Source organism: Corvus brachyrhynchos, unplaced genomic scaffold (assembly GCF_000691975.1).
Source record: "Corvus brachyrhynchos isolate BGI_N302 unplaced genomic scaffold, ASM69197v1 scaffold94, whole genome shotgun sequence".
In the NCBI taxonomy this organism is placed as follows: domain Eukaryota; kingdom Metazoa; phylum Chordata; class Aves; order Passeriformes; family Corvidae; genus Corvus; species Corvus brachyrhynchos.
The window spans coordinates 10,271,061-10,296,631 of record NW_008238330.1 but is presented as its reverse complement, the minus strand read 5'-3'; the positions used below and the strand labels follow the sequence as shown (position 1 = coordinate 10,296,631).

The 25,571-nt window shown below is 40.5% G+C and overlaps 2 protein-coding genes across 3 annotated transcripts in view; both read left to right on the top strand.

Moving 5' to 3' along the window:
• Positions 1–8: 8 nt before the first annotated feature.
• On the top strand, positions 9–7,218 carry TMPPE (transmembrane protein with metallophosphoesterase domain). Of its 2 annotated transcripts, none has more exons than XM_017734520.1 (2): positions 9–2,098; positions 2,595–7,218. In XM_017734520.1, exons 1-2 carry the CDS (start codon positions 2,095–2,097, stop codon positions 3,998–4,000), a joined length of 1,410 nt encoding a protein of 469 aa, XP_017590009.1. In that variant the 5' UTR covers positions 9–2,094; the 3' UTR covers positions 4,001–7,218. The 2 variants fall into 2 exon arrangements, with proteins under 2 accessions (XP_017590009.1, XP_017590010.1); XM_017734521.1 differs by having other exon boundaries at positions 9–2,121.
• A 156-nt stretch (positions 7,219–7,374) lies between these two features.
• Positions 7,375–25,571, top strand: part of GLB1 (galactosidase beta 1) — a 33,698-nt gene continuing 15,501 nt past the window's right edge. The window contains exons 1-12 of the mRNA XM_017734601.1: positions 7,375–7,393; positions 8,429–8,471; positions 9,769–9,975; positions 15,623–15,773; positions 16,072–16,132; positions 16,937–17,031; positions 18,246–18,426; positions 19,612–19,670; positions 20,568–20,689; positions 20,770–20,810; positions 21,268–21,380; positions 24,230–24,304. Coding sequence (XP_017590090.1) covers positions 7,375–7,393; positions 8,429–8,471; positions 9,769–9,975; positions 15,623–15,773; positions 16,072–16,132; positions 16,937–17,031; positions 18,246–18,426; positions 19,612–19,670; positions 20,568–20,689; positions 20,770–20,810; positions 21,268–21,380; positions 24,230–24,304 — 1,167 coding nt within the window. The remainder of the gene's footprint in view (positions 7,394–8,428; positions 8,472–9,768; positions 9,976–15,622; positions 15,774–16,071; positions 16,133–16,936; positions 17,032–18,245; positions 18,427–19,611; positions 19,671–20,567; positions 20,690–20,769; positions 20,811–21,267; positions 21,381–24,229; positions 24,305–25,571) is intronic.

Sequence of the window (25,571 nt, the reverse complement as noted above, 5' to 3'; positions counted from 1 at the left end):
CGCTGGAGGAAGGCGCTTCGCCTCGGTCCTTTTTTGAACCATGAGCGATTTGGGGCTCATGGGCGGCGCGCAGGGCGCGGGTGCCGGGCTTGTGGCATCGCCGAGGGGGAGATCCCGGAGCCGGGGCAGGGAGAGGTCCGTTCCCTTCTCCCGAGCAGGCCGGCCCGCTCCCAGCCCGCTGGTGCTGAGGAAGGGCTGGCGGGGCCTCCGTCCGGGCGTGATGGCCGGGGGCCGGAGCGATGCTGCCAGAGCCGGGGCTCCCTGCGCGCCCAGGAACCGTGAAGGCCTCGCTGAGCAACCCGGGGCAGTGGGAGAACCGGTACCGACACTGTTGGGAGATCCCGTGGGAAAACTTGCTGGTCCTGTGGTGTATGAGAGGAGGGAAAGGGGTTTTTCCTGTTCTGCATAGATTCTGTTATAGCCGCCTTGTCCCGGGGGACGCAATACCACAGCCTAAGGACAAATCCTCAGGCTCCACAGTTCTCGTGTTTATGCCTTGAGTTTGAGGCAGAGTGTCACTGCATCATTGGTAGATGTTGCAGTTGAATGGGGTACAGGTGGTTAAAGGCGTAGGAAATGTAGAACAAGATCATGTGAGACCTTTATGGAAGGGAAGATTGAGTCACAGTCAGTGTGGTCTCTGAGGGGTGAGGTTGTGGCTGAGCCTTCCAGAATTTTGAAGGCAGCAGGCAAGAGGAATGGAGGACAAATACTCTTCAAATTTGGTAGTATTAGCATTTTGGGGGGATTTAATAGGTTAGTTTCAAACAAATAAAATACTGTAAAAATACATAGTTTTGAGAACTTGCTGCCATGGGAGGTTGGAGAAGCAGACAGTACTTAACACATGAAAAAAACCCACCAGGATTTGCCAAATTTAAATACAGCAAGTTCATAAACAACATCCAGAAGTGACTATGCAAGGATTTGCCCTCTAACGTCCTTAGTGTAGCAGCTTTGTCAGCTGAGGGGGAGTATGAGGGAGCAGACCACAAACAGGGGCCAGGGTCCTGTCATTTCTTTAAAAACAGCATTTGTTACTGCTGTTGTGCAGACAGAATATTGCATGGTGCCTGGAGGACCTGTGGACTTGAATCAGTAGGGCGTTTCTTGTGCTCTTATCTTCCTAGCTCTGTGTGTTTTCTGTAGAGGCATATGTGTAAAATAGCACTATGTCTTAATAGTTCAGTAACCGCTGAGAGGGCTTGAGGAACTGAGGCTGGCAAGCACAAGTTCCCTTATCAGCCTGCAGTTCCCTGACACAAGCAATGAGGGAAGGGGTCTTTTTAAAACTTGGTCTAGTCCTCAAAGTAGATCAGGGTCCTGTCATCACAGATGTGCTAATGTTCTTTTAAATTAGCTTGGGAGGGTATATGCAGCAGCTATAAGCAACCTGACAAACTGGAGTTTGCAGACTTCTGGGCTTAGGCTCACTGCTGAGCCCTGCAAGGCTGCTTTTGTGCCCTAGTTCTGAGATATTTTGGCTTTAATGATTGCTTGCTTTCTCTATCTAAGCGTGGATTGAGAGACAGGAAGTATTTTGAAAATCAGTATGCTGTTATGGGACTGTTATGTCAGATGTGGTCTCTATTGTATGTCATAAAAGACTATCCAAACTCTTTTTCATCTATGATTAAAATAAAACAATAGGTTCCTTTTAAATAGAAATGTGCAACCTGAGCATTAGTAGAAACACTGTGACTGAGCAAAATACAGAGCAAACCAGGGAATTCTGGTACCATTCAAACAAAACTGATGCTTGTTTATTTTCAGTCTGTGAGCAAACATGCATTAGATTCTGTGCTCCCTTCTAAAGGAGCAGGGTGTGGTGTTTTAATCCCTTTTTAACTTAGTTGCGTCCTGTTAGACCTGGATATGCTGGAACAGGTGTTGAATCTTGGAAAACTCTACACGTAGTGGAAGTGAGCTGGAAGTGAGTAGCAAAACACAATATGAATTTCACTGATCCTACTGATTTTCAGGGCTTTGGAGAAGTCTGATTCACAACTACAGGCAAGGATATCTGCTGATCATCTGCAGTTTCTGGGACCACAGTTGCATCTGTTCCAGTGGGGATTTCACTGCTGCTGTAGCATGTGTTAGTAGAACCTCTTGCATTTGGTAAGAATGTTTTAGGGTGATGCCTGCTTTTCAGATGGAGCCAACTGCTTGGCAAGAAGAACAGAGATCATGTATTAAGTTAATAGCAGAAGCAACTTAGTCCCAGAACATGTATGGGATTTACAAATGTTATAATGGTTGTTCCCAGGACTCATTGCATCCCTGTTGTGATGTATTGCCATCTACTATTAGGAAGTCTTAACGAGAAAAAAGAATTTAAAAGAAGAAGGGGTGTGGGGGAGAAATGATTTGGGGAGGCAGACAGGGAGCTTGGAAGGGGCCTTCCAGGATCCAGTCTCTTCTGTTGTCTGATTTACTCCACTTCAGGACATCTCCTTTGTGTCTTTATGACAGTGATTCTGCATGACCCAGCATCTTGCGTAGTATGTAGAGTAGCAGTCCTTTATTGCAGTCTGGGAAAAAGGGAATGTGTGTAATATTTTAAAGCGGCTCATACTGGTTCCTGGTTGCAGGCTTTGTTGACCCAAGGCATCCCTTCATAACCGCATTATTGACTACTGGAGACTTCTGCAGAACAGAAGGGAACAGTCAGGAAGCAAAGATGATCTCCTTCAAGCAATTGGCCATTGAAGCAAAGGCTGCAGTGGCTGCAGGAGTGGTTTTCGTCTCCATGATACTATCGCGGAGTTACCTGGCGGAAAAACTCGATTTCAGGACACGGCGCTGGCTTCTAAGGCTGCAAATGGCGCTATTTGTTAATACACTCATGTTGATGGGATCTCTTCATGTTTGGAGAAGCACAGTCACCACGTTCACCAGGTCTTCAGCTGCCAGCTCCTTCTGTTTCATGCTGTGGAAAATAGCTGTGTTCATGTTTCTAGCTTTGGCTCATTCTAGCTTCTTTACATTGCTATTTCTTGTTGCAGAAGAGCCTTATTTCTTTTCTTTAGCTGCCTACACTTGCTTGGGAGCCTATATTATTCTCATCTTTTTCCTCTTCACTCTAGGCTCTGTAGAGCAGGCTTACAAGTTCTTGGCTGGGAGAGGCGCTAAGGCAGGCACTGGCAACAAGAACAGAACAGCACTGAAACCAGTTCTGGCAGTCTTGCTGACTGTTGTGCTGACTGTTGTTGGGCTGTTAAATGCTTCCCAGCCTCCTACTGTGAATTCAGTGGAGATTCCAGTTCACAAGCTGCCCTCAACAATGAATAACCTGAAAGTGGTGTTGCTTTCAGATATCCATCTGGGGCCTACAGTTGGGAAGACCAAGCTTGCCATGATAGTGAGGATGGTTAAGGCTTTAAAACCAGATATCACCGTGATTGTTGGGGACCTGACTGATGCTGAGGCAAAGATCATACGACCTGCTGTTGAGCCTCTTGGAGAACTTGATTCCCCTTTGGGAACTTACTTTGTCACAGGAAACCATGAGTACTACACCTCAGATGTTAGCAACTGGTTCGAGCTGTTAAAATCATTTAACATTCAGCCACTGCATAACGAGAATGTGAAGATTGTTTCACCAAAGAGCGCTTCAGACTGGTTCTGCCTGGCTGGCGTGGATGATATTGAAGCAGATGTGTTGCACTACTCAGGACATGGCATGGATTTGAAAAAAGCTCTCAGAGGTTGTAGCAATGAGCACGCAATAGTACTCTTAGCTCATCAGCCAGTTGCTGCAAAGTGGGCCCTTCAGGAGAGGCCAGACATAAATTTAATTCTCTCTGGCCATACTCATGGGGGGCAGATTTTCCCTCTAAATGCTGGAGCTTATCTTTTGAATCCGTTCTTTGTTGGCTTGTACAAAGTTGGGCAGAACACCTTTGTCTATGTCAGCCCAGGGACGATGTACTATGGAATACCCATGAGGCTGGGCAGCAGAGCTGAAATAACAGAGATAATTCTGCATTCTCCTTGAGGAGTTTTCCAATTGACAGACTTCTAAATTTTTTTTTTTTTTTGGCCAGTATATTGGCTCTTCTACTATGAAAGCAAATCCTTTTTCAGGGAAGCCAGAGAAGATATGTTGGGCTGAGCTTCAGCAGGTTCTGTTAAGTTCGAGCAGAAAACGCTAACTGTATCTTGGGGCTATGAAACAAATTTGGGACATATTAAATTACTGAAGAAATTAGGTCTTTGAGCTCATTATTGTTGAGGTTCTGCATTTAAAGGTAACACTGATGTCATGGAGATAATATGTGTCCTGTGCATGTTTAGTATTACCTGTGTCCTGCAGCTACTTCATGTTCCACTGTTCGGTATCCATCAGGCAGCTGCCTTAACAAATCTCAGGCAGGTGAAGTTCTGAGCTTGTGCTGTGAAGTCACTTGTGCATGTTTTGCAGAAAGGCCTGCAAGAGTGCCCACTGAGTATGTAAACTCTAGGAGGCTTATGCTAGATTTGTTGTGGGAAAGGAATAGTATAAGGTTTTTTTCTTTTAATTGACGCTGGATGTCTTTATTCTGCTAGCTGTCTGCAGCATGTACCAGGGCTTCTGGTCTGTGCTTCTTACTAGTACTATAAGTTGCCAGGCATCAGTTCTGAAATTCAGTTTTGTCCAGTTAAGAAGTTGGTGAGACTGATGCCAAAGGGTGAAAGTAGCTGTCTTTCTCAGGCATTTTCCCCAGAATAGCTGGGCATCCAGTAATTACTTACTGAAAATAGCTCTAATAAAAGCAATTGAAAAATATTTCATAGTTAACTTCTGTTGCTGTCTGAGCATACAGTACCTCCTTATATAAAGCACTAATTCCAAAGCTGAAATACTCAGTGTCTTTTATCTTCATTCTATATTTTTTTTCTCTGCCTAATTTCTCCTCCATCATTTTTCTCTTGCAAGAGTAAGTAGATGCTATTTGAAAACAATGCAAATAGGTTAATGCTTGACATTTGTTAAAGGCTTTAATATTTAAGTAAATTATGTCCTCTTTTAATGAGAGTAAACTCTGCAGCAGGTGACTTTCCCTAAGAGCATTTGCATGTCAGTGTCATGGTTATCTGATGGGCACATAGCAGAGTAACTGCTACAGGATAATGAGGGATGGAGGATTTCTTCCCATCTTTCATGGAAGGTCTTAACATAAATTAACATAATATTGGGAAATTTGAGGTATTAGAAAATACTGATACAAACATTCTTGTTTCTGTATCTTTGTGTTCACATAAGAAAGCTGGGGTGTAAAATAATGTGTGAATTTTGTCCAGGCTGATGAAGCACTTTACTTCCGTACATCTTCTCTCTCCTCCTGTCCCACCTCAGTGTTGCTGCATGAAACATCACAGGCAATTGGAGCCTGGGAATCCTGCCTCTGCAATCTGCAGCTGTAGCCACAGGGTTTTCCTTGCTCTGCCTTTCTGCCCAGCAGTACCCGGGTTCCTCTCAGGCAGACCCATGTAGCATGAGGCAAAAGAGAGCAGTTCTTCTACAGGAGACTGAGGGTGGAAGACCAGAGCTGAGGTGTTCGGTCTTTTCCTGTCTTCCTGTGTGATCCTGAACCAGACAACCATAAACGCTTTGTTTCATTCTTCAGCTTCTGTTCTCATATTGAAGGAGATAGATGGGGGTGTGTTTGAAGAGTACCATAGTCTTTGTACAGTTGAGGGGTTTTGTAAGTTAAATTCTGAAGTTTGTCTTCATCCACTCCAGACATCTCCCAGGCAGAGTTTCTGATTCCTATGCTGGTTTTGTAGACTGCTCCTCTGTGCAAACATCTTACATTTTCACTCAGGAATAATGAGAAATACTGTAAGCGTGTCATGAAGGTTATTGGACTTGTTGGAAAAGTCAGTCCTCTTTCAGCCTGAAAACTAAATACCTTACCAGCCAGGCTCTCTACTTGCCAGATTAGATAATTTCTGTTTCCCATCACTTATAATTTTTGTAAACTTTTTTTTTATGATTGTGTGATAATACCTGTTTAAGTATCTTAAAGTTTCCTTCAACACTGCCCACTGTCCATGTGGGATCCTTCTGAGATTTTTTGCAGTTAGTGGCATAGTGTCAAATGGTCTTATGAGGAGAGAATTTTGATAGCCTGTAGCCTTCTGTTTGCTTGTCAATACACCTTCAGTTAAAAGCTGTGTTCTGGGTTTAGTGGTGCAGAGTATTCTCACCTGGCCAGTAGTCCAGGAGGATTGTTTTTCACTTGTTGCACTGAATATTCTTACTGTGTTAAGAACACTAATTGTTAAGCCAGTTTCCTCAGCAGGAGGCATTTGTGGGACTGATTTTAGATGGTGTCAGTTTCTCAGTGAGTTGCTAGTATTATTTACTTTTTCTTTTTTTCCCTGCCCATTTTATTTCTCTCTTCATTCTGAGGAAGTGTGTGCAAAAACCTAGCTGAAGGGATCCTTCCATCCCAGAATTTCTTCATTACTTTGTATGCGCCTCTCTTGGAAGATAATTATGTATCCTTTCAGAAGCAGATATGCGTCCTTTTACGAGTGGTCATATTGTCATTTCATAAATTTATTGCGTTCTCCCGATGTAATTTAGTTCTTGCCCATTTTTTTTGTTTCTCTCCCTCTGAAGGGTTGTCTGCTTGGTGATTACTTATTACTTAGAATGTTTTCTTTCTGTGCCAAAACACTTCAAAGCCTTTTCTTATTTTGCTTTTTAAGTATGAATGGAAGGTATCCTAGATCAACATTCTGTTTGATAAAAGCAATGAACCTTTTCCTTTTGTTTGATAGAAGGAATGAACCATTTCTATAATCTCTCTAATCAGCAATCTCTAACTGTCCTTCAAGGTTCTTTCTGTACTTTTTCCAGTTTGATTTGAATGTGCACAGTGCAGACCTGTGTTCAGTATTTCAGATGAAGAAAAATTGCTGTGCTGCTTATTTTGTAATTTAAAAAAAATTTTTTTTGTAACTTTTATGTGTGTGTGTAATGTATTTAATCTGGAGAACTTAACTAAATGAATATATATTTCATCCTATAAAAGGCCAGTTCATTGGAGGGTGAGGAGGAGTTAATTACTGCAGAATTAATAGCAGAATATAATAGTACCATCACTCTGTGAAAATTATATTTATTATATAATTACTATAGAATTGATTGGAAAATATGTAAAATTGTGGTATAACAAATGCTTTAAATGTTGGGATTCAATAAAACTTTATTCTTATATCAAGCATGAGGCCTCTAATGACCTTTTATTTTGTACCAGTATGCACTGTGGCAGTTTATGCTGAATAGTTTTACACACTCCTTCTATTTACCAACAAAAACTACAAACAATAAACCTGACTAGTTTTGGAAACTCTTACACCCCCACTGCCAAGCGAGGCATGGTGGAAAGTGGGAAAGGTAAGGCCCCTATTACATTTCCCTAAAGCCTCCTAGGAGAAAAAGGTGCAGACTGAGGGGGTGAGGATGTGGCACAGAGAAAAGGATCACTGTGAGGGCAGAGAAGGGTTCCTAAGAAAATTTTTTGGAAGGAACAGAAGAAAATTAGTGATTTGTGATTCTCAATTTTGATACTTAAGCTGTGAGGTAGAGAAAGAGGTGTTTTGTGATTGGTCTGTGTAAGAGAGGCTAAAAATCTTCAGAGGTGGAGGATTTGTACCCACATTTGTTTGCTTTCTAAATAAGAAAAAAACCTGTTTTGTAAGTTTGGAGAATGAGAGATTCTTGCCACTAATAAACAGTCCTGTGTGTTGAAAATGGGAAAAAATCCTATGTTGAGAGATGTGCACATTATAGAATGTTGAAATAGCATTAAGGTTGCAAAAATAAACACTTGATTTAAGCAAGGACAAATTCTTTAGTTCTTCTCTTTTCCATGCCAGTATGCTCTGAGGACGTAAGGTGCAGCATTATACCATCGCCTGTAAGGGTCTGAATTTTCACCTGGGCACTGGTATGATTTGGTATGAACGAGCTGGCACCCCAAACAGTGCTGTTAGTGTGTGTTGCTTACCAAATGAGCAGACCCACTGCCCCATCTTCTAGGGAGACAAAGTAGGAACGAATTCCCTGCATATTCACCGCAGTGAGTACGCAGTATTGCCAGAGCCAGACATAAATTCATGAGGACAACTCTCCTGTTTTTGTTGCAAGCCCTGGTCTGCATGCAGTAGGTCATCCACTGACAATAAAGTAATGCTGAGGAATTGATCATGATGGGAAGTCCGTTTACAATGAATGATGAGTGAGGTGAAGCGGAAGTACTCTGGTAGCTTCCTCCCTCTCCTCACCCACATAATAACACTGTCAGGAAGTGTATGTGTTGGGATGGTGCTTTACAGCTATGGTCACAGCTTTAAAAACCTCACTTCTAAATGGTAACTGGTTCAGTGATGACCACTTTCATAATTAGTACCGTCTTTTAATTGTTTTAAGATAGCCTTAGCTCTCTGTCAGAAGTGTCTGTCCCTGAGGGCGTGTAAACAGTTTTTTCAGCATTCATAATCTTAACAGTTCTCTGCCACGAATAGAGCAAGTGTCTTTTCCATAGGGCTCTTGATGTGGTTAGTCTAAATGAGGGTGCTAGAATCCTCTTACAGAGGGACACCATAGCAATTTATTTTGCCTCTCCTTATTTCCAGGGATAGTGGCCTTTTAATGTATAAGGTGCTTCTATCCATAATGATGCTTTTTTCTGGTTTCTTTTCTGTGTTGTTGCACTTGGATTCTGAGTTCCACTTAGTCATGATCATTTTGAAGCACTCAGCTCTGCATTAGTGCTGTGACTTGTCACAGTGCCCTAGAGTAAAAAAGCGTTTCAAGAATGTGAAACATCTGCTTGGTGTTTGTAAAGGTGAATAGTTTCCTTCAGGGGTGCACACAGAGCAATTCCATCCTAGTGCAGCATGCCCAGCCATCAAGATGCAGGTTATAAATGAAAGATCAGGAAAAGGTCACATACATTTAAATTGAACAGAAAGTAAGCAGCTGTAGCTACCTGTGCATCCTGTGCAGCAACAGTTTACTTGAGGTCTAACAGCCTGGAGTGACTACAGCATCATAATTTCCTATGGAGAATCCCAGCTTTTGAGAGCAGTTGGTTTGTGCTTCTGAGTTCTGTGAGGTCCCAATTTTGGAGAGGCCTGACATGCCCATACCTTTGTTGAGTCAAGATTTATTTATCTTTGTTAGGTAGTCTTAAGAATGGGTCCATGTTTGTGGAAGCAGAGCATAAAAAGCCTCTGCTGTGCAGCACTTGGCAGTCCCTTGCTGGATCCTTTCATATCTGTTGTTACACGTCTGCCACACAATCTCACTTGTTCACTGTTGGCAGAGTGCTGTAAATTGCTATGTGTGTCTAGGACATTTTCCACAATGTTTTTCAGGTTTTCTGTGAAATAATGCCTTTGTTGCAGATGCAACATGCTGTTGTCTTCCTCCTTGGAGTTTGTAGTCTTCAAATGATGACAGAGTGTTATTGCAGTTGCTCTGTTTAATGGCGGTCTAGGGATAGGCATATTGGCTTAGTAATTTTGTCCTTCATGTTTCAGGAGGGAGTGTGTTTTCTTTAAACTATATCTGCTAGTTTGCTGGTTCTTTTATCCTGTGACACATTGCACTGGCTCCCTTTTGCTATTTATTGTGCTGAGACTGAGGTCGGCTGCAGACAGCTGGAGGAAAGTCATTCACCATCTCTTATTTTAGGACCATTGTATCATCTATTGTAGGCAACCCACAGATGTTGGATAGCCTGTTCTCTGTGTCTTTCAAAGCAGAAAAAAATTACATTGTGTCTCTTTTTTTTGTTTACAGAAGGTACCTGAGAGGAGTTTTGGGATTGATTATGATTCCAACTCTTTTGTCAAGGATGGGAAACCTTTCCGTTACATCTCTGGTAGCATTCACTACTCGCGGGTGCCCCCGTATTACTGGAAAGACCGCCTGTTGAAGATGAAGATGGCAGGGCTTGATGCCATCCAGACGTGAGTAGCTGTTGACTTTCCAAGTGATTTGTGGTCCTGGCAGCTGTATGAGAAGTCATTAAGAGGAATGCTGCCATTGTTACTTGGTTTATTATTTTGTCTGTAATAGGTGAGAAAGCTCTGGAGAGGTTGAAGGGTGGTACAGGATGACCTCTAACCACATAAATGGGGACAGTGGGGCAGGTTGTAGCTAGCAGCCTGTTCCCCTAATGATAGGCAACACCTCTTGCTTCACAGCCCAGGGTGCAAATGTGACCTGAAATAAATTGTTCAACTGTGAACTTCAGCAACTACGTAACAGCTGTACATGCTCTGCCTCTGCCAGAGACATTGTACTCTGGTCAAAAGGCAGACTAGGTGAGAGGAGACAATAACCTAACAGTTAATACTGCCTGGGTTGTATCACCCAGAAACCTTGAAAATATTGGTAAAGACTGCAGTAATATTTAAAGGTATTTCACCAGGAGCATTTAAATTTAGATAAATGAATGGGGAATTAGATGTACTTCTTTAAAAAAAAAGAAGTTTAAACAGCTTTCAGTTTTGTGTGTGTGTACAAACCCCTTAGTCCATTTTTCTTGTCTTTTCTACCTGGTTGTGTACTTAATTCAACAGATGAGGCACAGATAAAAAAAGCCTCAGCTTACTCTTATTTTTGCCATAGCTTCCTTGACAAGGGAAGTGGTGGAAAAGTATAAGGCACAGTCTTTTCAGGAAATGGTTGTGATTCCCAAGCAGGTTTGTTTTTCCTTTCTTAAATCATTGAAAGGCTTAGAGCTTCTCTTTGAAACCATCTGCTTTTGTGCTATGGACAGTGCATGTTCTGGCAGTGCAGAGCCTGTAGGCTAAGGGCATTTTGCTCAGTGAGAGTGTTGTACCACCTCTTCTTCCTCACTCTTGAAATTTCTATTGTTGTTAGACCTGCAAGTTGCAGGGTTGCCTTGTACACTTGTATCCTTGGGGATGAGATTAGTCAGAATTAGTATGTGAAGAAGAGACAGCAGGGAAAGAAAAAAAGTTGAATTTTTCCAGATTTAGGATTCTCTATTTTTTTGTGCATCTTAAGACTCTTCCCTGTGTTGGGATGATGCAGTCACTTTTTGGTGAGTGTATTTTGTGGTTATTTTTGTTGTTTTCTATTAAAGAATTGAGTTCTGCCTTCGCTCACATTAATAAGAGCAATGGGATTAGGTAACACACTTGCTCAGGATAGTGTTGCCTGATTTGCCCAAGTAATTACTTCTTGCTGAAATAAAAGTAATTTAAAGTGGACCTGAAAATTATACCTTTTGGTGTCTGGCTTGAAGGTCAGCCGGGGTCCAGACAGTGGCTCTGTGGCTCCCATGATCCATAGTGCCTCATACTTCCCTCATGTGTCTGATTGATTTTCCTCCTCCTCCCAACACCCATGGGTTTTCAGTGCCTTCTCTTAATTTCCAGCTTTTTCAAACAATCCCTTCCTTTTTTTATTTATTTTTTTTTTCAAATTGCCTTTTCATGCCTCTGCTGCATCACTGGCCTTTTGAGATAGGAATTTCTTTTTCCATTTCCCCCATCACTATTGTTCAATGGCAAAATTGCTGTGGGGCTGGTTTGGGATTTTTTCCTGTTGCTTACTCCTCTTCATTTGTAATCTCCCAGCAACAAGGTGTGTTTTTTCCTTCTTTCTTTTCTGCTTTTTTCCCTTGTTGATATCTTGTGCTCTGCTTTACTGTTTTGCATTAGTGTCTTTCCGCTGTGCAGGAAGGAGTGAAGATTTGTGTTGTTTTGCTGGTGCCAACTGATCTCTGTTGGTCTTAGGAGAGCTGAGCTGTGTCTGTTTTGGCACAAAAGGTGCTGTGCAGCTGGCAAGTGGTTATGGCACCTGTGGCTTTAGGTGTTGTTGCTGGATCACATCACAACAGCTTTGTTACAGCCTGTTTTGTTTTTCTAAGAGCAGACTGAGTTTCTTTAACTTTCTCTCCCATTATTGCTCACCTTTGGATCTTTTCTACTATGGTGAAAGATAAATCTAAAAGTGTACCTTAGAAGCAGAAAATACTCCTGTGCCTTGCATTTTCTACAAGAATCAAATCCATGTGTCTTTTCATTTGACACTAATCTCTCTCTCTCTCCTGATGCTGAAAAAGCTCCTCACTAATCAAAAACCCCTTTTGTTTTTCTTTGAAGTTTGCCAATAATCAAGTCTTACTGCTCTTGATAATTTGAGATAAAGCTGTAAATATTCATATTACCCCAAAGAAATCTTCTGTGATTTTGGTAAAAAAAGAAATTGGTCTACGTGATTGGGTTTTTGTTTTCTCTTCTGCGCACTTTTTCCTGGATCAGTAATACTGCTAGCAAGGGACTGAGATACAAATTGTGTGAAGTTGTTCTGGAATGAATGGGCAGCAACACTGCCAGACTTTCTGGCAGAATGTGGTAGTTGGACTCCCAATCTTGAGGCAACCTCTGAAGACTGTGATTTTGCTGCTTGGAATTTTTCCCATAAGATAGGGAGCGGTCCTGCTATAATTTGAAGTATGGGAGCATTCCTTGTTCTTATCAAGGCATTCCTAGTGAGGTTTACCACTTCAAGGGAAACAGGATCCTTTTATTATGGGATTGTCCTTGTAAATACCTTGTGGTCAAAGCCAACCAGACATATTCTTCTTCCTGTTCTCTGCAGCTTCTTTTCCAAAAGGCTCACTATGCCTTGATGCATCATTCTGCTCATGACCGAGTCAGCAGCTCATGCCAGACTCTGGAATGGGTGAAGTCAGTACACGAATATAACTGTCCGCACCTGGTAGCATCTTAAACAATAACAGAACAGGAGAAAACAGGTGACAGAAAGCTTGATCTTGCATTAAAGCTTAAGAGATCAAGGCCTACTCCTTCTAAAGAGCAGATTGAAATTTAATGTTGTGGTCAGTGTGATGTCCCAGAAGATGGTGGAGGAGGATGCTGAGGAGCTCACTCCCCACCTCAGCAGGCAGCACACAGAGCTGTCTGGTCACACAGGTAACTGTCCTTGTTTTTAGTTCCTGGACTGTGTCTGCCAGCTGGAAATGGGTGCTGGCTGATAAAGGCATCTGGAAAGCACGAAGTTTGGGTTTTCTTTTGCACGGAGCAAGTAAACAGCCACTAGATGGGGCTGAAGATAAACAGGATTTGCTGATCAGTGGAGATGCTTCCTGGAAGAATCCGCAGTTACCTTTACAGGCTCATAGAAAGTTAAAGAATGTTGAGCATTTTCTTTGTTTTACTCTATTTGTTGACTAATGAGCAGAAAGCTGTAAACCTGTACAAACTCCTTCTAAGAAAGAACTACTGTTTAGCATATCTAATATTTAAAATTTAAATACAAATTACTGTTTCTAAAGACTCATATATGAGTAATTTAACTAGCATGCTCATTTATGAAAGTAGTACAATTTATTTAACTTTACCGTATTACAAAAAATCCCACCCTGGTATTACAGAGAGAATTATCTTGTACATTAAGGAATTTGAAGAATTTTGTCTATTGATGATCTCTGAAATAGGAGGGGAAAGCTGTGACTTCTAAAGAAAGGAGGGTTATAGCATGAAGCTTAGAAATTGTGTGTAAATGGAAAGTAAACTCAAATACAGAAGAAGTACCATGTTTCAAGTTTGAAAAAGGATGTGAGTTTCCTTTATAAATTCATTGTTCTGTAACTAAAGCAGTACAAGATTAACAACTGACTATAAATTTCTACATTGGTATGTAACAATTATGCTCATTAAAGATAACAATTTCAAAGCAAAATTATTTCATTTTAGACCATCACTAGCTGTAGAAAATACATTGGGGGATTAAAGTGTCTTAATAACAATTTTTAGACCAGTGTTAAAAATAAATTTTTATCATGATTCATTATGTAAAAAAACGGTTTCAAATAAGTTTTTTTCTTAGTCTTCTTCCCTTTTTCTCCACCAGAATCTGTTTTTTTTCCAGTGTTGTGGTCAAGCATGTGACATAAATGAAAACTGGTTTTGGAAGAATTTTTCTATCTTCTTCTATCTTGAGCATAAGGGAGCTGGAGAAACCCTTTCATCCTCACCTCAGACAATATTAAGCGTATTTAAACAAGTTCATAAAACTCTTGAATGAGTATATTTTCACATGGTTCATATATTCTTTAAATGCACTTGTAGTTTTTTTTACAAGTGAGTTAATCATGTTTCAGAAACAATTAGAGCAGCTTGACTCAGAAATAAAATATACCACATAGAGGAAAAAATTTGCTCTTTGATGCCTGAGTGTATTGCTTTGACTCCATCCTGGCACTCAAATTTTAAGCTTTATCTTTTCAAACAGAGGCTTAAAATTTTGGCATTTGAGATATAATATTAAGGTTGAAAGATTATAATTTTTGTATTTGATGTTCATGTGCATATTTGTCTGGGTATGGCCATTTCATTACTGTACTCATGTGAAGCTTGTTTTTCTTCCTTATAGAAAACATTGTTTTAGGATTTTTCTTTCCCTCTTGGGTAGTTTTTACAAAATTAAATGTGAAACATACTAACAAACCCAGGTGGTAAGAAAAGTGTTGCCTGAGAGGATGTTTTCTTGACTAGGAACAGTTTTGTGAATTTTAGAAATTTTTCTCAAATTAGTTCTCTCTGGAACAGTGGCAGCAGTGTTCCTAAAAGGATTACAAACTGATGTGCAAAACAGTAAATGTATGAAGAATAAATTTTCCCATTCCCTTGAATCCTTGCTCAGGTTGTACTCATCCCTAATTTTACTCTGTCTGAGCTAGACTGCCACTTAGTAGTATGGCAAACAAAACATTCGTGATTGTCAAGCAGGGACCATCAGCTACAACACTACTCGTGGTAGTTGGTAGATTAGTTTCTTTATTGTCTTGCAACCAAAGTGTGTTTTTTTTTATTTCTGTGAGATGTTCTGGGCTGAGGTTGTGGTCTCCTAAGTCCTGGAGGTAGGAGAGAGGTGTTCTTTCAAATGGTGATCTGCACGTTTGGCACCTTTATTACTTAGTTGAAATTAAGCTTTACTTTGTCCAAGCTCTTGGACACCTTAGCATCTCTTAACTTGACCATTCTTCCTATGGTGGTTTTCCAGAACTTGCATTGTTCCTGGTCCATGAAAACTTTCAGGACCTAGATGCAATATCATTTGAGGCTTAGGTGTTTTTCAAGTTCCTTGCAGTGGCAGCGGCGTAGACCTGTCAGCCAGGTTGGTGTTCCCTGTGCAAGCTGGGTGATCCATTCATGAAGGGTCATGTGCTGTTTTGGGCAAGCTCATTTTTGGCCTCCTCCTTCATGAGTGGTTTACCACATTCATCTCCTCATCAACCTCCCACCACTATGCAGCTGTAACTGTTTACTTAAATTTAGGAACAGACATCGTGGTTTCAAAATGGCACTCCCAGAACCTGTTCTTACCCCGATAGGGACTCCTGCAGACATAACCCTAGTTTCAGTATTAATTTCAATGCCTTCTGCCATATGAAATACCTCACAAAAGAAAGGCTGTAGAGTTACTCTTGTCTTTTACTGATCTGAAGGATGAGCAACATTACTGATCTCTGGGGTATGTAGTGCAGATAGTTGCTATTCGGAATTCTGGTTTAGTCTCAGTTTCCTAATGGAAGGTGATTTTCTCTCTCAATAGGTATGTCCCATGGAACTACCACGAGCCCCAGATGGGCACGTATGACTTTTCTGGTGGCAAGGATCTAGACTCTTTCCTGCAGCTTGCCAATGACACTGGATTGCTTGTTATCCTGAGAGCTGGACCTTACATCTGTGCAGAATGGGACATGGTATACAACCTTTTGTAACAGCTCATTTCTAGGGTAAATCTAGTGCAAGTATTTCTTAAAGTAGACAGACTTACTTGGTGTGTCCTGGGACAAGAGTCTTGGTTTAGTGTATTAAAATCCATGCATCCTAAGTGACTTCTTACAATACAAACTTACTCTGTATTTTTTTTTTAATTAGGAATTACTACTTTCTTGTAGAAAATCAGTTTTCCTGTCTCAGTATATGTCTTGATAAAATGCTAAATTCTTCTTAGTTTTCCTAAAAATGTCTCTGAAGTGTTTCCCTTTCTTTTCCCAGGGAGGTCTTCCTGCATGGCTGTTGGAAAAGAAATCTATTGTTCTCAGGTCTTCTGATTCAGGTAGAGGCATAGAAAAAGGCTATCAAAAATACACTGTAACAGCAAGGCGACTTGCTGTGTGAGACCATTACTAGATAATTCATATTTCAGCTCAAGTTTTCTTGGGAGTAAAATCTTCAATACTTTTAGTTAGAAATGTGCATTCAAAAAGTATATAGAACAAACAAAGTAGGGGAGAAAGTTTCCAAGGTATTGTCAAGTTGGTGCCAAGAGGGGAATCATTGTCACTGTTGAGGAAAAGACAGTCTTTGAGGTTTTTGGTTTTGCCACAGCCACTCATAATGGGGATCCTTCTTGACTGGTCAGTGTGCAATCCAGAAGTAGTTACAGGATTCTCATGTGCTCCTGTTAATGGACCAGACATGGAAGAATGAGATGAGACAGGAGATTAATGTGTTTATTGAGGTGAATGTAGGGGATGAATATGTAGATGTCATATCCAACTTCAGTTCTGCTGATTGTGGGTTAAATTATCTATTTTAAAAAATAGTACATAGATCAACATTTGAATTTGTCTTCTTGTTGAAATGTATTAGGGCAACCTGTGAGACATAATGAAGTCCCTTTGATAATTTTCCAAGTTCATCGGTATTTAAATGTTTTATTTTTTAGTAAACTGTACTGGAAGCATTTATGAACAAGTGTAAGAGCACATTTGTTCAAGTATAAGACCAATCTGTTCATTAAATGCTGTTCATAATTTACATAATTAGAACACTATGTAAAAGTGACCCATATGTAATTTAAAACAAAAATAGAAAAAAGCAGAAAAGTTGAGAAATGTTTATGCTTTGTGTGTCACAGATTACCTGGAAGCAGTAGAGAGATGGATGAGTGTCCTTTTGCCAAAGATGAGGCCTTACCTCTATCAAAATGGAGGTCCAGTCATCATGGTGCAGGTAACTTTCTGAAAGTCAGATGAACCCAAGCAGCATGAATGCTTATACTGCTCTTGCAGACACTCCATGGGTCTTGGGTGGTGGTGTCACAGGTGTTTCTTAAGTTTCAGGTAGCTGAAAGATTCTGATGAAATACCTTGTCCTAAAGAACTGAATCCACTGTTTCTAGAAGTCAAAGAGCATTTATCTGCTCTGTCAAAGTTGTTTCCCACAGTCATATAAAGCAATAGAGGGAACTTGTATGGCTTTTTAGATCTGAGGTTCATGGCAATTCTCACATAAAGCCAAAATACATTACAATTGCCTGAAACAATCTGACAGGAAAAAGGGGAATAAGAATACCCTTAGATAGAAGGAAAAGCAGTATGGAGTAAGCCTAACTTAAGATGTAAATGTTTCAGGACACAATATTTTATGTTCATGGTGAGTAGCTTCTGTCCTAAACTCCTTCTAGATGTGCAGGAGTGATTGTTCTATATTTGTAGTATTTGATCATAACAAAGCTTTATTTCAATTTTTTTAAACTCCCTGACTGGCACAGTGTGGGATAAGAGAAACTTCTTGTAATATGCCCAAGATAATTTGTTGAACAGTGTGTTTTGTCTGTTGAGCAAAAGCACTGGGAAAAATTGTTCTTTGGCAGGAATAGGATGATTATAACAGGATTTTCAGAAATAACCTTCAGGACTGGAACCTATTGGTTCTGGAGCTGAAAAGTTCATCTCCTTGGAAAAGGGGCAAGATGCGTACCTCTCAGTAATAGCAGAGTTGTCCTCCCTTAAGTCATTTTGAGTCCATTGCAGGGCTTTGTGGTTCATGTGAGCCCTTTGTAGATGTCTCTGTTCTGGATGCCCAGTTTAGTTGCAGTTTTGATCATTTCACAATGTGGTTTTATTGTTCTGCTTGGGAGGTGAGTTATAGATCTCAAATTTTAACAGAGACTGTATTATGATCGCTGTAGCTAATTAGATACTTTGGGGAGGGGGAGGAATTTTGCAGGAAAATGTCTTAGCTCTGCACAATGATTGCTCCACTGTAAGATACAGGTGAGAGGAATGAGTCTTGTCTTCTCTTACTCCTCCCATCTGGAGTTAAAATGACATTTTCAACATTGCTATCAAAGGACGCAGAGGGTTGGACTTGTGCTTTCTGGTTTTGTTATCAGATGCAGACTGAATTGGTTATGGCTTTACTGACTTGCTTTTACTCTGCAGGTGGAGAACGAGTATGGAAGCTACTTCGCTTGCGACTACAACTATCTGCGTTTCCTTCTGAAGCTCTTTCGCCTGCATCTTGGGGATGAGGTGGTGCTCTTCACAACTGATGGTGCAAGCCAGTTTCACTTGAAGTGTGGGGCTCTCCAGGGTCTTTATGCAACAGTGGACTTTGCTCCAGGTTGGAAAGTGCTGTTTGATTCCAGAAATTCTGAGTTGTGTGTGTTTGTGGCAGAACAAACTGACTTGACTGCTTGCCAAACCTACCTGCTTTGTTTAAATGGGGTAATAGGTGTTTATGTACATCTGATGTATGCTTAAACATACAAGAATCACCCATGAGCTCCCAGTTAGAAAATCATAATCACTTCCTTGATTCTTGAAATCATGAATAACCAATTTACATTGCTCATAGTGCATATCTCCTAAAAATTAGCAATAATAGTTGGCATTGATTCCATGTGTTTTTTAATTTTCTTTTTTGGTGTTGGGGTTTTTTAATGTCCTCTGTCTTAGAATCCAGCCATCCAAATACATTTCTTTTTAAGCCAGAGGTTATTATAAAAAAAATTACTGTTGAAGATCATCATTAGGAGTGTGCACACTGCTACAGTTTGCTGTGATATAGGCCTGAAGAATGGCTAAGCATCAGTAGTGTGATCAGAGAGTACCCTTTTGACAGTAGAGTTAAGGATTTAAATGTTCATATACTGCATGGACTTGACAAAACAGGCTTAAAGCACAAGAAACAAACTCCAAGACAGATGTTTTAATTTTTTTTAATGTGAGGCTTCTTCTGCACATTATTCTCTCTACAGCCAAACACGTGCTTAGCAGGGATCTGTTTTCTTGCAAGTTGAATGATATTGTGAACTCCTTCATGTGTATCCTTTATGCAGTGGTGAGCTACTCACTAGAGTGATTATTTCCAGCCACTGTGGCTTGAGCCACTAGGAGTGATCAAAAGTGAAACACCTCTTTAAAGATTGCCTGGCTTCTGTTCTTCCCCGTAGCCTTGGTGACATAACTCCAGACTTAGACTTTCCAATGATCAAGTAGCAATTCTGACACATCTCAGACTTCTTTGTGCCAGGATGTCATTTCTGAGAAAAGCTGGGTTTTCAAAAAATGTATCTCAAAATCCAAGACATGTACACGAGCATGCATACGTGCACGTATATATTTTAAGTAAGTTTTGCAAATTAAACATTGGAATCAAAAGTATCGATTCCTGTGTTTGCTGGAGTAACTTTCTTTTCATGTATTTTGCTAGGCTGGAAGGGAGATAAGACACCAATTTCAGTAAAATGAAGGACCCAGAAAGTCATGGTTATAGCAACTCAATTTTATTTCTTTCTGTTTGTAGGTGGCAATGTCACAGCAGCATTCTTAGCTCAAAGGAGCAGTGAACCTAAGGGCCCTTTGGTATGTCTTATCACTTAAATTTTTTGTGTAATTTCTAATCTTGAAGTTGTTAATCAGAGAGGGGTTGACAGCAATGCACTGAACAATTTTAGGGACCTGTTGACAAAGCCATAATTTCCAAGTCAGAACAGAGGAGCTTCTGTGTGTGTTTGTAAAACCCATGTTAACTGCTGCTCTGCAAATGCTGTTTTAGTCTCAAAAAGTATTGATTTTGTTTCAGTAGTTTTCCTTGCTAAGACAAATGTTTACAAAGCAGCGGAAACACTAAGGATGGTTAGATGAGTTAGTGAGATATGTGTGTAGGTGGAAGTTAAAAGCAAAATTAAAAGGGCAGGTTAGAAGTTGCTTCCTGTTTTCAGCTACCCTGGAGGTTTTGCACATATATATATGTGTGTAAAACTATAAAGCTATAACGGGATGTGAGAACACTGGAAGCCATTTTGACAAAGGGAGAGGGCCCATTGAGGGTACAAGATTATCTCTGTGCTATGGAGTTGTTTAGAAAGCAATTTGAAATATTTATTTTTCATTACATCCAGTCTGTGTATGTTATTCTGCAGAGAATAGCATCATTTATTTGAATTCCAAGCATCTGAAACATGCCCTTGTTGACAGGTTCCCAGGAAATCCATGGTCCTTGGTGCCTAAGCAATTGTTTTCAAAGTGTCCCTATAAAATGACTAAAACAATCTCTTAATTTCTTTGACCTGTAGTCTGCTGCAAAGGACTGATTTAGTATAGACCTTGCTGTATTTATTGTAGTTCAAAAATGGCTCAAATTAGTCAAGGTGCCTTTTTCTCCTTCCCTCTTACAGTTAGGAACTTTAAATCACATTGCATTCTGTTCTTGTTCCCTCTTGATGTTTTCCCTTCCTCTTTTGCCCTTCCTCATTTCAGGTTAATTCTGAGTTTTATACTGGATGGTTGGATCACTGGGGGCACCGTCATTCTGTTGTGCCCGCACAAACTATAACTAAAACACTTGATGAAATCCTGGCACGTGGTGCTAATGTTAACCTGTAAGTGTGTGTTCAGCAGAGCTTAATTTTGGGGGGATTTATTTTCCCAGTTCAGCAAAACCTGATTTTTTTCTTTTTAGGTACATGTTTATAGGTGGGACTAACTTTGCCTATTGGAATGGTAAGAAATTATTTAAATGATAGTAGTGGTGGAGGGGAGCTGTTTATGAATTAGGTAGTAATGTATTCTGTGAAAGAGTAAGGTGTGCCTACTTCCACATGGCTAAAGATGACTGCACTAGCTGTTCTTTGTTTATTGCCAGCACGCTGTACTCAACCCACATAGTGTTTATCTTTGCCAAGGCTACTTCTGCTTCACTCAGTCCTGGGAAACAATTGAGACACAGATAAATGTTTTTCTCTTCAGAATATTTCACAGAGCAGTGTAAGCTCACAGTGATGTTGTCCTCCATCAGGAATAGTTTTTTTATGCCAAATCCCAAACATCAAGGCCTACACTGAATCTAAAAATGTAGCAGTCTGGCTGTAATCAGAAAGAATTCTGAAAGTAGATACCTTTGGAAAAAACCATTTCTTCTCCTGTTTGTATTGCTTTTTCTTTTTTCCTCTTCCCCTAGGTGCTAATATGCCTTATATGCCTCAGCCCACTAGTTATGACTATGATGCTCCACTGAGTGAAGCGGGAGATCTGACAGAAAAGTATTTTGCCTTGAGAAAAGTCATTGGTATGGTGAGTGTCCCCAGGGCATTTTTGGAATGGTTCTTTGAAACATCCCCAGTGTATGCCAGACTCTCTTGTTCTTGTGTTGGTGTAAATTACTCCTCAATTTACTATTTTCTGCAGCTGGGGTAAGTGAAATGGAACAAGACAATTAGGCCAACCTAACTGCTTCTTGTTACAAAAGGGAAAAAATCTTGCACCTCTCTAGCTGTTCTTTCTGTCCCAATGGCTTCCTCCTTCCTTTTAGAGGAGAGAATACTGCTGTAGGCCTGACACTGACATGATTCACCTCTCCCCTTTTGCTGTATTTGTTTTCTCTCAACTGAAGGTCAGTAAGGTGAATCAGCTCACTCAGTTGGATGAGAGCCAGTGCTGCCACAAGGGGAGCAGAGGGAGGTGGGAAGGGTTTGGCTGGCAGTAGAGATGGAGGAGAAGTGTACAGAGCCTTTTCCTTGCAGCATCAATCAGCAGCCATTCAGTCAGCTTAGGCTTGTGACCTGATGTCAGCCCAATGTATGCTGCAGCTTAGTGCTTTGGCTGTCTATCCCAAGCTTCATGTTGAGGTTTTGGGCCTCTGTGAGAAAGGCCAGGCTTACTCAAAAGGACACGTCTTCGTTTTGTGTTTTCACAAACTGCACCTAGTGGGTGGGACCAGGTTTGCCTTGCTGTAAAAATGCACAGTGTCTCCACAAACTGGAGACTGAAGGGAAACGTGGAACCTGTGTCTGGGTTTTGAGTAGCCTTGCACTGGAGGCTGTTCAGATGAGGCTTAAAAACAGGTTCCATGCGAATGCCAAGGCTCAGGCTTGTAGTCGCTATCCTGTTGCATACCAGCAACACTCCTGTTCACTAGAGGACATTTTTATTCTGGGAGTAGATCTCCCAAAACTGTACTACACTTTCTCTAGGGTTGAGCATGCCCTTGTCCCTGTAACTGTGGAAGGCCTGCTGTGGATTTTTTTCTTCAATTTTGTCATTATCCCTAATCCTGATGGATAAATTGGTGGGATAATTTTGACGGCCTTTCCAAGGGGAGTTTCCTGTCTTGATACAGCTTTTCCCGCCAGAGAAATCCATCAACTTCCTGGTTTTGAGTTGTTTTCTTCAAAGTGCAAGATCCCTCTCTGAGATGTAAGTAGTATTCTAGTGCACTGAGAGAGCCTTAATAAGATGTGAAATGTTCACTATAACCTCAGGTGTGTTGCATCATTTTTTGGTGTGGTTGGTTTCTTTCTTACTTTGCATATCCATAGATTTTCAGTAAAGCTTTCCTGTCACTGCTGTGGATTCTAAACATGTAACAATTTATCTACTCTGTTGCGGTTTGAGGTAAAGATGATGAAAGAAAAGAAAGTTGCCTGTAACAAATGTCTGTGTTCAGTATGTTGGCTGTGCTACCAGGATAACTTTAAAGTCTTCCTTTACATTTGCCATTAGTTAAAAAATGTAATAAAGAAGAATAATTTCAGTCTACAGCTTCTTCCAACTGCTGACAGCATTCTATTAATTTTTACTATTTGGGGTGAAATTTTTTACTCTTGACTTCTTGGGTGAATACAGATTTTGTTTACTTTAAGTCTAGATATCTAGATTATTTTCAAATGCAGAGGAGAAGAAATGAACTTTTACCTGGAAATGTAAATTAGGCTTTCATCCATCTGTAATTGACACTTGACAGGATAGCACTGGGGATTATATATGCTGTGGTCTGTTAAAATCAAAACAAAAACCAAACTGAAAGAACAAAAAAAACGCCACCCCAACTAAACAAACAACCTTTGTCTTGGCGCGAAGGCAGCTTTTGAGCAGCATGAGTTTTACGCTGCTTACACCATGTGTAAGCCTTAGAAAACCATGCCTTGTGCATGATTTCCTCTTGCATTTCAAGTGGAAATCAAAGTAAATCAAATATCGTAAGAAAAATTCCCTTTCAGCCCCTAGCCATATGTATTTTAAAAAAACCTGACAAGGTAAGCACTCTGACGTCACGAAATTTGCAAATGGAGACACTTCACAAGGGTGGGCTTTTGTGCATGTTTGTTAAAATGTAGGCTTGGATTGCTTTTTCACGTGGGTATCTCATCTGCAGCAGTTTTTTCTCTACTATGCAGACAGGCCATGTCCAGTTAATGGAAGACGAGATGGGAAGAGTGGATATAAACTAATGGCAGGAGAGGGAGAAGGGGATGATGACAAGGAGAAAAGAAGGTTATAGGCTCAGAAAGGAGAAGGCCCAGTTATTGGGCAGAAAGCCACTGTCTGGTCTGCCATGCCTCAAAGGTGTCCAGGAAAGTAGTGAGCTGTGGTCTCAAGGCCTGCTTCTCAAAGACCCCAGTCCTGACAGTGATGGATTAGCAGGTGGTGGTGGTGGGATATTTTAACTCTGAAAGGAAAGGCACAAGAGGCTAATACTTTCTATAAGGAAGTATTGCTGACAAAGAGTCTGGTGGAAATGCTGTCCTACAGATTTGGAAAGGTTTATTCAAGCTCCCATGAACTGGGGAGAGGACTGCAGAAAAGCTGTGGAGGGCCGTAACTCAGGCTGTAGCCACAGGAGGGCTCCAAGGGCACTGGGATTTTTTGGCAGCTCACTTTGTTCGTTATGCTTTTTACCTTTACCTAGAGTTGAATAGTTATTAAAAATTTTTTGCCATATGTGATCAAGTCAGATTTTTTCTTCAAAAAAAAAAATCTTCGTCTTAAGACTAGATGCAGCTGTAACCTTTAGGGAGGTATTTACTTTAAGCCAAAGTTCTAATTTTATAAGTTGTGAAGTATAAAGTGAGAATTCAGTTAAAGTGTGTTTGTATTTAACTTTTGTGTGTGTGTGTCTTTTTTTTTTCTCCTTCTCTTTCTAGTATAAGCAGTTACCAGAAGGTCTTATCCCTCCAACAACACCCAAATTTGCATACGGGAAGGTTCTCTTGCAGAAGGTAAATTAACATCTGTAATACACCATGTATCTTTTCATAATGCTCTCTGTTTGCTTTTTACAAAAAATGTTTGTAAGGGTGTCACAACAGGGTCTAGATATCCTACAAAATAAAGACAAAAACCTTGAAAGCAAACTTTGAGAAAGGAGGGAGCAGAGCTTGGGAGTTAGGAATCATGCCCATATTAGAAAATGATCAAATGCATCTTACGTGGATGTAAAAAGATAGTGTTTACAATATGCAGTATGTGCCTGAAGCTTTACTAAACCGAAACTAATATATTATTAACACAATAGTAGCATAGTTGTTAAAGATAACTCATGTATCAGTAATGTAGCTGGGAGGAATGTTACCATGAGACTTAAAAGCAAAGAGTGGTTTTGTTGCTGATGATGCCTCTAAAGTGGAAGGAAAAGTAGGATATACATATTTTAAATACTTCTGGGTGTTTAAATTTTTTAATGTGGAACATTTTGGATCAATCTGAAAGTTTTATTGATAAATTTTATGACAAGATTTGTGCAAATCTGCAGCTGATGAGAGAAATTAAATCAGTTCCCTGCTGAGGGAAAAGCACACAGAACTAAGCATTCAGAGCCCAGACTTGCTATGTAGTGTCTGACAGCAGTGGTATAGCTGGTCAGCTCACAAGTATCTGGGGTTTGACCATAGCACCATCATTTTAGGACCAAGGACAATTTTCTCTAAGATATGGTTGAGAGCTAGGTTCCTACAGTGAGTGAAGTGGATGGTTTAGTGGGCAACAGAAGAGACAGCAGGTATGAATTTGGCAATACTCTCTCTGCTGGGCTCAGACAAGTTTCGAGATGGAGTATTACTGTGGTTGATGTGCTGGATACTGTAGCTCCTAATGCTTTGCCTTTATACTTTGTAATTTCAGTTTGACAGTTATTTTCCAATTAGTGATGTATCTGATATGTTACCTTCTGCAGCTGAAGCGTTGCAAAATTTAGTAGTGATAAGGCTTTGCAGGCACTTTCAAGTCATTCTGCTCAAGGGGTAGGCAGGAGTACTTTTTGCATGAAAGTGGTTCACCTGTGAAGTTGAAATAGATCATATCACTTTCAACAACCTTTGAGTTCTTACCGTGTGAGGTTTCACTGAACTGGCAGTGGTGACTAATTATAGGCTCTTATTGCTACACCCACCACTCTGGCTGCTGTCTTAGGTTGCAAGCACTTGGCAGCCCAGTTATCAGATTTTGACTCTCCCATCTTGTCATGGTTCATGGCTCTCAGATAAGGCT